This window comes from Semicossyphus pulcher, unplaced genomic scaffold (assembly GCF_022749685.1).
Source record: "Semicossyphus pulcher isolate SPU_LCO1_2020_fin unplaced genomic scaffold, fSemPul1.0.p SCAF_12, whole genome shotgun sequence".
NCBI lineage: Eukaryota > Metazoa > Chordata > Actinopteri > Labriformes > Labridae > Semicossyphus > Semicossyphus pulcher.
Genome location: NW_027211626.1, coordinates 9,141,074 through 9,154,065, shown reverse-complemented (window position 1 = coordinate 9,154,065; position 12,992 = coordinate 9,141,074). Strand labels below are relative to the sequence as shown.

The 12,992-nt window shown below is 40.5% G+C and overlaps 1 protein-coding gene across 9 annotated transcripts in view; it reads right to left on the bottom strand.

The window, feature by feature from the left end:
• The window catches only part of kcnma1a (potassium large conductance calcium-activated channel, subfamily M, alpha member 1a), a 166,316-nt gene that overhangs the window by 48,381 nt on the left and 104,943 nt on the right, over positions 1–12,992 (bottom strand). For all 9 annotated transcript variants that reach the window (XM_069658280.1, XM_069658271.1, XM_069658272.1 and 6 more), the window contains exons 7-14: positions 12,498–12,573; positions 10,733–10,903; positions 9,084–9,175; positions 2,536–2,646; positions 2,319–2,424; positions 2,018–2,100; positions 1,856–1,925; positions 439–594 (exon numbers count right to left, since the gene is read on the bottom strand). In XM_069658280.1, the coding sequence (XP_069514381.1) occupies positions 439–594; positions 1,856–1,925; positions 2,018–2,100; positions 2,319–2,424; positions 2,536–2,646; positions 9,084–9,175; positions 10,733–10,903; positions 12,498–12,573 (865 nt within the window). The remainder of the gene's footprint in view (positions 1–438; positions 595–1,855; positions 1,926–2,017; positions 2,101–2,318; positions 2,425–2,535; positions 2,647–9,083; positions 9,176–10,732; positions 10,904–12,497; positions 12,574–12,992) is intronic.

The following is a 12,992-nucleotide window of genomic DNA, read 5'->3' as shown; positions in this document are numbered from 1 at the left end:
CCCAATGTGGCCTGCAGATGTTCCGCAGCACAACCTCAGCCTGGTCATTATAAGCTGATCCATCATCCTTATGACATGAGAACAGTTCTTTGATAGACACAAGCACCTCTTCAATTCTGAGCCGCAGAAACACTGAACAGATTCCATATGAAATGTCACAGTAAAATATGATGTGCCAGGATGTCTGAAAACATTCTGATGGAAGTCTTTCTTTGGACAAAGATGTCAAAATTTCCAGGGAAATGCACTGTGTTTGATAGATCTACTCCATCTGTCAGCAGAAAACATACTGTATCCACTTATTGTAACTTCACCTCCAATCACTGAATAAATCATCTAATTCACAAAATGCACTGTGAGAATTCATTCATCCATAATATTACTTGTTACAGAAGGAGTAACTGAGACAAGGCAAGCGAATCTTGCCCTTTGTGTTACCTCAATGAAAGACCTCATGGAGAAGAGGTTGGCTAGCATGGTGGACAGGCCCTGGGCCAGACAACTCTGGGCAATGAAGCCAGCCTTCAGCTCCGCAAGGCAGATAGCATCGTCACCCTCCTTCCAGTTCCAGCTCGGAATGTTCAGCAGATGGGCCTTCATCACATGAAAAGGCAAAAGAGGTCACAAGGGACGGAAAACTAAGCAAGTGTTTCTTATTTCTTGGAGTAAAAAACTAAAACATTTTGGAATCATGCTTATTCTGTTTCTGGGAGAAAGTAAGCGTTTGATAAAAAGTGTACATGAAGAAGTTTTTCCTCGAAATATTACAGTATACAAGCTCTGGACACTGCGGTATATCCCACAATGCAATGCAAAACAAAAAGGGCAACGTCAACGACAATTTGAAAGGGAATGGTGGACAACGACCAAGGTAGCTCTGGCATGTCAAATACGCTAACATTTAATTTTTCCATGAGGAACTTTTACCTAAGCGTAATGTATTTTTTTTAATTACCTCACAGTTTTTCACATTATTGTACGATGCCATAAAAACATGTCACTGCACTGTTGTGGTTACTGTAGCCATCCACGGTTGGCCTATGTCTCTTAGCTGGGAGATTGGTTCTCAGGAAGTGGCGGTTTAATATAAGCTGAACAGAGCTATCGAACAATATAAATATTTAAGTTTATGGTGCAAAGTAAGTGATTTTGGACGCGACATATTGTAACACAGGCTGCGGTAGGTGGCGAAAACCAGCAGCACAGGGTTAGCTAGCTGTGGATTTAAGTTAGCCGAACAGCTCGAGCGTCGACAGAAAAGGGAGTGGGCTCATTTCACAACGGACATTTTTACATCCAACAGGAAGAAAAGCACAGGTGTTAATAATAACTTTAACAATGGTTCTGTTGTATTCAGGTGTCTGAGAAAGCCATGACAGGCAGTCAGTATGCACACAACCAGGGCCATGGAATTGAAGCAGCTACATGGAATACAGCCATCATTAATGCTACTACAAACACCTGTGCTTTTCCTCCTGTTGGATGTAAAACTGTCCGCTGTGAAAAACAAACTTATTGTTTTTTTACAGTTAAGTGTCAACCATACAATGCCAGGTCTCCATGGCGCTATTTTAACTATTAATACAAAAGCATTAACCTTGCACTATAACTTGCACCAACCGGTTACTGAGGAGAAGTGGAGGACTGTCGGAGACACATTTCAGAAATGCGTCACCCTGTCAACTCTAGTATGACAAGCAAACAAAGTGCTGCACCACCTTGTGGCGCTATATGGTATTGCAGTTATACCACATAAACTCAATAGAGTACATTCTATCTGTAACAATATGTCTAAAATGTGCCTGTTAATAGCATTTAAAATCACGACAGCATCATAGGGCAGCAGTAATCTTACCTTGTTGTGATATTGTAGCATTTGTGTGATTATTCTGATCTTAGGACTATAGTTCTTGATCGAAATAACCCTAGAGGATGAAAAACAGTCAGAGAAATAGAACAATGAAAATGTAAGACCTTATCTAGTCTGTTTGCACTTGTTTCAGAGTCCCTGCAATACCTCATGATGTTGGAGGCATCTTCAGCATCAGGATCTGCACAATATTTGTTGGCCAGGATTAAGCAGGCATCTGCTGACTCGATCTATGTATAAAGCGTCACACAAAATATATATCAACATTACAGTATATGTCAATATTTATTAACATGTGTCAAGTGCCTCAGACATACTGTGTCTTTCTAATCACATAAAATTAAACAGCCCTGCTGACTGGAAACAATTTTATTAGTTTAATTTCAACAACTGCTGTCTGTAATTTTTTGTAATTTCATCTTTCCAAGGGTCCTGTCACCGACTGTACCTTCACTCGGGCTAGATCGTGAGGGTTGAGAACAGATCCCTGGTAGAATTCTACTTGGGTAAAGTGACGTTTGAACAAGGCTTCCAGCTCAAGATTAGGGGAAATACTAGCACACAGAGAAAAGAGGAGAAGGGTAAGTTCATGAATATGTGCTGCTTATATATACACAATCTGACTTGTGAATTGTATTCTGCTAAGGAGGAAAAAATGAACTTACTTATGGAGAAAAACAATTTCTACATTGACATCATCCCTGTCCTTGTGTAGGAAGTCTTTGAGGAAGTTGGAGACACTTTCGAGGGTAATATGACCACAGACCACAATATGCCTGGAAGGGGGGAAGAAATCATCTTGAGTGGGCGACATAAATCACTGCAGACACTGGCAAGTCTCCCAAAGATAATCAGTCAAACCAAAGCACTCTAACATCTAACTCAAAAATAGACTGAAAAAAACTATATACATGTCAAGAAATGTCTTTTCAAAGCAAACAAGTAATTGAATTATATCTTTTTGCCATAAAAGTGAATATTTTCCCCCATGTAATGAAAGTGGTTAAATTCTGCACGACAAGTGCAATCAAACACTCAACTCTGAACCACTTTAGAAAATCTAAGATATAATCACACAGCCCACAGTGGTTGGATTGTCATCCGTTCCCAATATAAAAACTGTCCCTTCAGCCAAACCGCCCTTTTGTGAGCTGAATGGATGTTGACAAAGACATGTACATCAATATGCTGGTGCTTTTTATACAGAACATTACCAAAAACTTTCAAAGTGATTTGGAGGGCTGTGGTTGACACAAATTCTAAACAGGACCTCAGTATTTGACGAGTCCCCTGGCAAAACATGAGGTGCATTAGAGCAGAGGGATCTGTCAGATGGTGCACATGGCTGATTACAGCAGCAAGGAAGGAGAGAGAGAGATTGGAACCAATTTTGAGTTGAGGTTGTGTCCTTGTTTGTCCCCTGACTGCACTGAAGGGCCAGAGGTATCGGGGTCAAAGGTCAGCAGTTGCACCAGCTATGGTATGAGAATCATTTGGTGCTCACTCTCTAAGTCTTTAAATCTTTTTTTTACCATCTCATCAATGAAACTTGATGTGCTAATGTAAAAAATTAAGTTTTGCCGTCCCATAACTGAGATAAATCATTTGAATTGCTGCACAATCCTTCAGCTATTTTACTGAAAAAAATATCTTCACTTCACATTTATTTTAAAATTCATGTTCCTGTACCTAAGGTACTTTTCGACCAAAAGTACCAGGGACTTTTAGTTCCAGGAACTTCTTTTCAAGGAACTAAATGGTTCCTGTGGCCCATTGTCGTCTGCAGTTCCACAGCGGCCTAAAGTCCCAGGAAGATTATGCAAATCTGGCCAATGACGTATGGAGAAGCAATAAAATAACTGCACTACACCACCAGTCCAGTAGGTTGGCGGTAAGAAGAAGATGAAGGCCATAAAGCAAATATGACGCCATAAAACACGACAAATGGGCCAGTATCATTTGTGCGTCACTTGTAGGCTTTCCTCTCTGACTCCATCTCAAAGCACGGTGATTAACAATCTTGAGGCACCGTGATAACAGTGAGCTTGCAGCTGCAGTCTTATAAACGGGGGAAATAAAATGGTGCAAGTACTCGACAAATCAGAAACGATCAGCACTGCAGGCCCCGCCCTGAAAGTTCCTGGACATTTGGAAAGTACTACCCCTCCGAGCAGGGACTTTTCAGGGGGTAAAGCAATTACCCTGGAACTAAATTAAGACCCTGGTTCCTGCTATCGAAACGAAACGAGTTCCTCAAAAGGTTCCTGGGGAAAGGTCTTGCTGTCGAAAACCATCTTTACAATCCCTCCTTAAATGCAATTGTAGCACCTTTTAAAAGTCATTTAATATACTACCACTACTGTAATAAGACTCTAGATATCAGAATTCCACTTTGATATAGTGATGATAGGATATTCAACTTCTAATGATCGATCATTTATCACTAATGTAATGGTTTTAAGACACTTTATATGCTCCATTTGCACTCTGGTAAGCTGAGCTACCCTTCCACAGCTAAAGTTAAATGTCACCAAGTCATATTGCCAAACCCCTAAATGAGAAATCCAAACATGCTCAGCCTTTATACTGACATGGATTAGTTTGGACACTCGGCAGACACCCTAATTACCCTACAGAGACCTGTAAGGCAATCTGTGTAATGACAATGGCCTTATCCACTACTTAACAGGATGTGCCAGGAGACAAATGAACCACTTTAGTTTGGAGAGTCTGCGTACTGGACAGCTTCGCGCTTAACACAATGAGTATAAGGTTACTTTTTCCTAAAATAAAAGAAAACACTGTGGTCATAATTGTTCACCGTTCAAGGTCTTGTCATCGAACTACATTTGTTTCCTTCGCTCCATTATAATGCACTTACACACATAAAGGAAGCTCTGGCTAAGACATTAACTGTTAAAAGTTGACGTCTAGAATTGTATAGAACATTAGTGAAATGTGACTCAGTTTGGCAGCTTTAAAGGGAACAGAGATATTTATTGATGTTAGATGAGAACCATAGTCCAGATCTCTGAGTGTTCTCCAATCCCGTACCAGATGGACCAGTTAGGGCTGAACTGAAGTGGACTTGGCAAAGTAATATGACAGACATATTGGGAGAATGGCAGATTGTGGATGTTGCACGACATAATGGTCTTCACAGATGTCGCCTCTGTCCTTTAAGAGAATCTAACGAGCAGCCGTGATTGCATGGCTGGCCAGAGTTGAGCAAAAGGGCCGTGTGGTCTTACAAGCTGATGAGCTGAGATGTCTGTGGGCAGCCAGCAGTATTTGGCACAAGATGTCTCTCATTGCAAGAGACGAAAAACATCAGTCATGTTTTCCTATTCCCGGCATCCAGATGCCCTTTTCCAAGGGTAGAGGGAATTTACAGACTTATATGGTGTATTATTTGCATGGGTTCAACGTTAGGTTATGAATCTCGGAAACACATACACGCTAAAGTACAAACCTGAAGTTGTGAATGCTTTTAAAACACAAAATACACTCACACGCTAACCCTTAAAGAAGCACGTGGTGTTGTCTGTCATTCTTAAGAAAGAAAAACTTTCATATGTTTGGAACTTTATTTCTTCCCCTAATTCAAGCTTCTGTTTGTATTCAAGACCAAAATATTGTTGAGATATCAGGCTTCACTTGATAGGCATCATTAAAGGGGGGGTATTATGCTAATTTCAGGCTTCATATTTCACTCAGTGATACCTGTAGAGTAGCTTAGCATAATTTACAGTTAAAAAAACTCTTTCTCACACTGGTACTCCATGCAGGCCCTCATACAGCGTCTGCCTGAAACGGCTGTCGCTGTCCCTTTAAGAAACCCCGCCCCTACAGGCCCACTTTCTTCTGATTGGCCAGCTCTACAAAGCCTGCTGAGGCTGTGTAGAAAAAACTGTGTGAAACCTGGCGTTCACAGCAGCCTGCAGACTGAGCTGAGAAGCCTGATGACTCCAACATACTTTTACCTACAGATTTGAAACTTCACCCATGTTTGGTATGGACATCCAACATTGTAACATTATATATATATATGTCTTAAAATGTGAAACAGCATAATACCCCCTCTTTAAAGTTGACAGCCCCCTCCTCAGTTTTCCTTCTTTCTGTGCACCAAAAGTTGGACGGTGAGATTGTTAACTACTTAAACAGGAAGGGGATATCATAGATAATTTAACCGCTCCAACTTGTTTCAGGAACAAAAAACCTTCCTGTTCATTAGCCTGATTGTCTAGTACAGTGTTGAAATAGACATAACTAAAACATCAAACAAAAAAGAAATAAAAAGGAACACTTTGTTTTGTTTTTTAACAAGAAAACCATACACATACCAAGAAACTAAACACATCTTGGACACAATCACATAAAATGCAAAAGGGTATAACAGAGCATGCACACAAATCATGCAGTCAGGGGACATCCGGGAATACAAAATGAACAAACAGAGCTCAAACATCAGCAACAGAGGTCACTCACTTGGTACTGCTCTAATCCTTACGTCAGTGATGAAACTTACTGCAAGAATCATCATCGAAATGTTTTGGTTTGTGTTTTTTTTGTGACCTTTCAGGACAAAAATAAGTGAAACGACATCACTTGCAATGTCAGGAATAAAATATAGCATATAGTACACTGTTTTTATAGTATTCAGGTTCTTTGGAAGCTGGTTGTGTGTTTAATCATTATGTAAGCTTGTGTGTTTTTAGGCCTGATAGTGTAGGAGTCTTTGGGCCTGCACGCCTCATGCTGCGAGCTCTTACAGAAGACTTTCAAAGGTGTATGTCAGAGTTCAGCCAGGGTGGAAACCGGTTTCCGTGCTAACCCCTCTGCTTAAGTTGGGCCTAATGGAAACCATAGAGCCATAATGGAAACCACAGAGCCTCAGAGTGCCGTGGGCGCCAACAGAAAGCAACACTTGTCATTATTATATCAGCATACACAGGCTGAGGGCTGTCACTGCGCTCACGGGTGTATGCTACACTGCACAGGGTACTATAAGCAACACTAGCATGAAACAGAAATTCAGCATGTGGCTCGCTCTCACTTCCAAGTAACCTTCAAGGGCTGTTTCAAATGACAGCGCCCGGGCAAGATCAAATAAGGGTTACATTTAAAATAGTTCATAATGTTTCATGACCTCATTGTTTGGGAGCTCTGTAATCAGTCGTATACTTGTAATCTCCTAATCTCATTTCCATGATGGACTAGCTTTTTTAATGTGGACAGCTGCTAAATGAATGAATCAACCCTAAACCCACATGACAATCCGGTTTTGTCTATGTGTCAGGTCCCATACATGTAAACACCAAACGCATACAAATCTAAATGATTTTGCAAAGAGCCTTGTGCCGTTGGAAGCGTGTGTGTTTGGTGGGTATCTTCTGATTGTTTCCATGTGTTTGCACTGTACGTCTAACCAGAAAGAGAAAAGGCAGGCGGTGTGGAAGGAGAAAATAAAGTGTGTGGGAGAAACTATCCTCGGTTTTGACAGGGGCTTCTCTCAACACCCATCTGCAAGTCCAGGCTGAAGTCACTGGCCAAACATAACATTTCATCAATCTTATCTCAATGACAGGCAAACATTATCGAACAAAGGCATTTTTTTCCCTAATGCCTCGCTCTTGTGCTGACTCCCTAGAATCCGCCCTGCTGAATAGAGTGACTGAAACCGATGGGAGTAAGATTGGAAAAGAGAAACCGAGCGAGAGAGAGAAGACAGCAAAGTAGTAGATGGTGAGTGTTACAGAGAAAAATGAGACAGGAAGAAAAAGGTAAGAAATCTACTCTGCCTGTTCTGGACACACCACATTTGTATTCCAATAAATCTGTGTGCTGAATATCAGTAAGGTTTGAGCTACAGGGGGAGGAAAACAATACTGCACAATAAGAACTGTGGTAATCTTGTACAAACAGTAAAATGACCACAGTGTCACACATACTTCACAGTGCACTGGAACCTCTTCTGCAAGAGGCCAAATACACACACACACACACACACACGTAAATAACAAGAGCATCTGGAGACAAACTCCAACAATCACAAGGACACGAAAACCAAATGCGAGCACCAAGCAGGCAAAAGCAAGCCAAAAGCAATTGAGAGCCTCCAATGGGAGCGAGGCATCCAGCATTCAGGGTGTGGGAGCTGACTGAAGATCAGGGCCAGAGTTATGTCAAGCATTGATGATGCGATGGGCTAGCGGTGACAGACAAGAGGAAGGTTGGCTTTTTCATGGAGTTGGAAATCAATGAAAAAGCCACAAGACTGCAGGTCATAGAGAACATGCCAGAAATTATGCAGGAAAAAAAAAAGTAATTCCATAAATCATGCAAAACAAACTCAAGCAAAATGAAACAAGAAAAGAAACTGTTTCCTGCAATGGTCATTGAGATTGATGATGCTTCAAAAGACCACCAATAATAATGCACTTGCAGATGTTTAGATCTTTCTATTTTCTTGTGGAAAAAAATCCTTTAGAAGCGGATAGTAGGGGTTTCATGACTATACTTTTATTTGTACTAATGCATCCCTATAGGCAAGGCTGTATTAATAAGGGCCCGGTCTGAATATAATAAGAATGGGACAACACATAGTGCACAGATGTACTGCACAGAAGCACCACAGGTTAGTGTACTGCAAGTCTGAAGTGTAGTAGTCATGAAAGCTCTATTTTCCGAATTAAATTAAAGCGCAACACAGGATGTGGACAAAGAAATAAATGAACGGCACACAAATGAGTTCAGGAAAGCTCTGAGCGAAGGACAGATAGAGGCAGATACAGCAGAGAGAGAAGCAGAAGACTAGGACAGACAGAGAAAGACAGTGAAAGAAAGAGTAAAGGGGCATGGACGTGTGTGTCCTATTGGCCAAGGTCTCCAGTCACGCAGTGTGACTTGACGTTATATATTAACTTTACTGTTCGAGAAAAAGTCAAGTTAACTAACCCCCAGTAACGCTAAACTTCAGGGGGGTGCACTTGAGTCACACAACCACACCTTGTCTGGATTTCAACTTACTTTCTGCCTCGTGTCGAGTTATAACTCCCTCCGTATTTCTTCCGATTAAGGATGAGAGCAGCAATTTCTGGCACGTAGCGAGCAAACATGGCCTACATGCATGGAACAGAAAAAAGAAAAAGGCATGCAGAGAGGGTTCTACCGCACACAGAAAAACAGCAGAACCATCTGGAATACTTACTTTCTCCCATTAACCGCACTATAGGAACCACCATATTTCTTGCGGTTTCCTATTAACTCTATGATTTCAGGGACGTAGCTGGCAAACATGGCCTAAGGAGAAGATAGAAGACAGAAGAAGAGACTAAAAAAGAGACTACTACGCCGCAGAGTGGGTGGTGGAGAAACTGGAGCCTGAATTCAGATTTCTGAGGGGAGAGAAATATTACTTTGCTCAAGTGAAAAACTCTCTCATTGTTGGAAGAGGCTTGCTAAACTTCCCAAACATGAGAGAGACCTAAAACTGCTGTTAGGATAAAAAAATAGCCCTTAGTTTTTAAAGGCAAAGGTTTAGGGACAGGTTTGGTGAGCGGGTGAGAATTTCGTCACAGCTGATTCATATTCAGTCTGTGTTTGCACCCAAAAACCTCTCTGGATAGAAGAACTTTAATAGCTGAAGGAGAGTAAAAACCTATGTGCCATGTTTTGTCCAACAAACACAGATGATGCGGCAGGTTGATTTGAATAGGCCCGCCTGATGGTCCACAGCTGCAAAACACATTAAGACTCATTTGTTGGGCTGGAAAATGAGCTGGATGCATTTTGCAAAGTTGCACAGCCTGTTATTCTAACACGGGGTTGGTACTTACTGACACTACACACCTAAGCCTACATGTAGAATAAGGAACAAAGAGGGGCCCTTGCTCTTGTAAATACATCCTTAAATCATGCTTGGAAAGTGTACCTATACATTACTGAGAATAATGTGAAATGATGTGAGTTTAATATGATCCCTGGCTTTAAAACATCTCCAGCCTGAAGTCATTACTTAGCCACTGCTGCTGATAGGAAGCAGGCAGAGGTACTGGCCTAAAGACTTCCAGGTCTCTCAACATTAAGAAAAACACACAGCCTATCACCATGGCCACAATACAGCACACATCCACACAGCTGCAGGACATTAGAGCATAGTGATAGCTGTCCAAACACAGAATACAGTAACTGCGATTTGGCTAGCTCCATCATTTTTCGTTAAAGAAGATGGAGGAGGTACAGTAAGGCCTTCAATATGTGTGTGTATGAGTGCTCACAGGTGTGTGCTTGCGTGTCAAAAACTGAACTAGTGGCAGCCCAACAGGACGCTACATCAGAGAAAGGTGAGGGAGGGAGTGGGAGGCTGCTTTCGCTATGGTAACAGTCAGGCCGGCCTAAGCCTCATCTCCCTGCCCCTGTGTTTGTTGGAATTGTGGGAAGAGACACGGGAGGAGGGGTGTCCTGAAACCGCGACTGCTTTTAAGAGAACAGTAACAACATTATCATACAAAAAGCTTATACTCTAATCGAACAAATAGAGGAATGACACATAGGGGGAGGGGACAGAGGAGCACATAGTACTGTAACTACAGTAGACAAGAAACAGTAGGCTAAACAGAAGGATACGACTACACTATCACATTGCAATAACATTTACTGCTACAGGCAACATAGTGCTAACATTATAAAAACACATTGCTATAAAAATACATGTTTATCAAAGTATTTAACTTCACTTTTCACTGATTTATCATTGCATCTATCATAATCAACAGCTTCATACAGTCTATTGATGGGGACAGGCAGGATTTAGGAGATGATAAGGGGAACAAGGGAGAAAGAAAAGCCTGATTTTACCAAACCACCAAGGATGAAGAAGACCATGAACAGCCGCCCCAAGGTGGTTTTTGCATAGACATCCCCGTAGCCCACTGTCGACATAGTCACCATCAGCAAGTACACACATTCCCAATAGGAAAGTGACTGGGAATTCTGGAAGTTTTCCCAAGGATCCCCTGAGTTTTCCACCTAAAATTGAGACGGGAGAGAAAAGACTAATTGGACATGAATCCAACCACCGATTTGTAAACAGGGTTTTGCAAAGAGAAACTGTTTAATCAAGTTTAATTAGATCCAGCTACAAGTGATCATGTGTTTGTTGAGTCATACCGCATATCCTTCCTGTACTGAGCTTAGGCTGCCATCTAGTGGTGAAACTGTGTGATGCTACACTGAGTTGTTGGGTAGAGCTAAAGATACTATACTATACACAAAAATATAGAAATAGATAGACAATAGAGATACCTTATATCTGACCTGGCCAGACTTGAACTTTGGAATTAGCAGTTACCTACATTACTGGGTCATACACAAGTTAATTATCTAGAAAGAAACCCTTACCCTAAAGTGGTGAAGCTGATATTTGTTGTCTTCTGCTAACATAGAGATTCTATGGACTCTGTTAGCTTATTTTCTAAGTATGTACATTCTATAAGTCTTGCTCCTGTAGTATAGATCTTTATTGTATTTCACTGCATGTTTCCCAGTTACAGTACGTGTTTACATAAGGCCTTATAAATCTAAGAATAAAAGGTCTCAATGATCTTTCTGAAAATACATTTGATGTTTTTATGTATTGACCACCATTTTATATGAGGGTATACATTTTTAACCTGTAATTTACACATTATATTGTGCCCTAAAGATTTCCACAACAGACTTTTGTCCATGGCATGAACACTAAGAGGAGGGATTTTGGAAAAAGCCAATGAACTTTATGGGTTCCCCTCAGTGATGCATACATAGAGCTCTGGAAAGAGAGACCTCTGCAAAAAATGTTTTTCTCTGGTTCTTTATTCCTATTCTATTTATAGGTGTTTGTGTGAAATAAACATTAGTTTTATTATATACAACATTTCTCCTACTTCCAAATAAAATATTCTCATTAAGGTCTTATATTAAAGGAAAATGGTGACTGGTTAAGATAACCAAAAAAGATGTTTTTCAAAACTTGAATAATGCAAAGAACACAAGTTAATATTATATATTTTTAAACAACAGAATACTAATGTTTTAACTTAGGAAGAGTTCACAAATCAGTATTTGGTGGAATAACCTGGTTTTTAATTACAGCTTCCATGCGTCTTGGAAGACCTTCACATTGCTGTTGGGTGACATTAGGCCACTCTTTGCGCAAAAAGTCAAGCAGTCTGGCTTTGTTCGATGGCTTGTGACCATTTATCTTCCTCTTGATCACATTCAGGAGGTTCTCAATGGGGTACAGATCTGGATTTGGTTGGCCATGACATGTAGAGAGAGTTGCTGATTTAAGAAACATTTGGAGTGGTCTCTTAATTTTTTCCGGAGCTGTATTTAAAAGTTTGTTATGGTATCAGATAAGTACGAGGTATTACCATGATACCATGAGTAGATTTAGGGAAGTCTTACTTAAAAGAGTGTGAAAAATATAATTACACTCTTGCAATTTATCATTCTTTAATTGGTAAATTCTTAGACAATAGTAGATTATTAGACTTTCTGAATGCTGCATGTGACAGTTGGCTTCCACCACACTGGCTAATAAATCACTTGACCCCACTTGCCCCGACACCTGTCCACTTACCAAATGTATGAATCCAGCCGCTGTGAGCCATGTGCTTATGAAGATGGAACACAGGTTCACCAGCTTGATAGAATTGCTGTTTGGAAGCAGAAGAACCATAAAACTCTCAAAGACAAAAAGTACCATTTGGAAGAAAAGAAAAATGTGTAAGCTCATAAAAGTGACACCATGACCTCTCCTGATATGACATACAATTACAGCCCGGCTAATTGATATGAGACTTAAAAGATTGTTGGTGTTTTAATTAACAAGAAAATATGGAAAATATGCGATAAAACTGAACGAGGCTAAAATGTAATTCATATCAAACCATAAAAGACATCATAATTTGCTTGAATTTAATTTATTTTAATGGGGACGACGCAATTTAACATCCAGGACAGAGCACGAAACCGATGTGTTTCACAGAGAGTTTATTGCTTTCGCTAATTTTCAACTCTTCCCTAGTTGGGCCTTTACATACTTAAACATACCATTATGGTACCTCGTAAAATA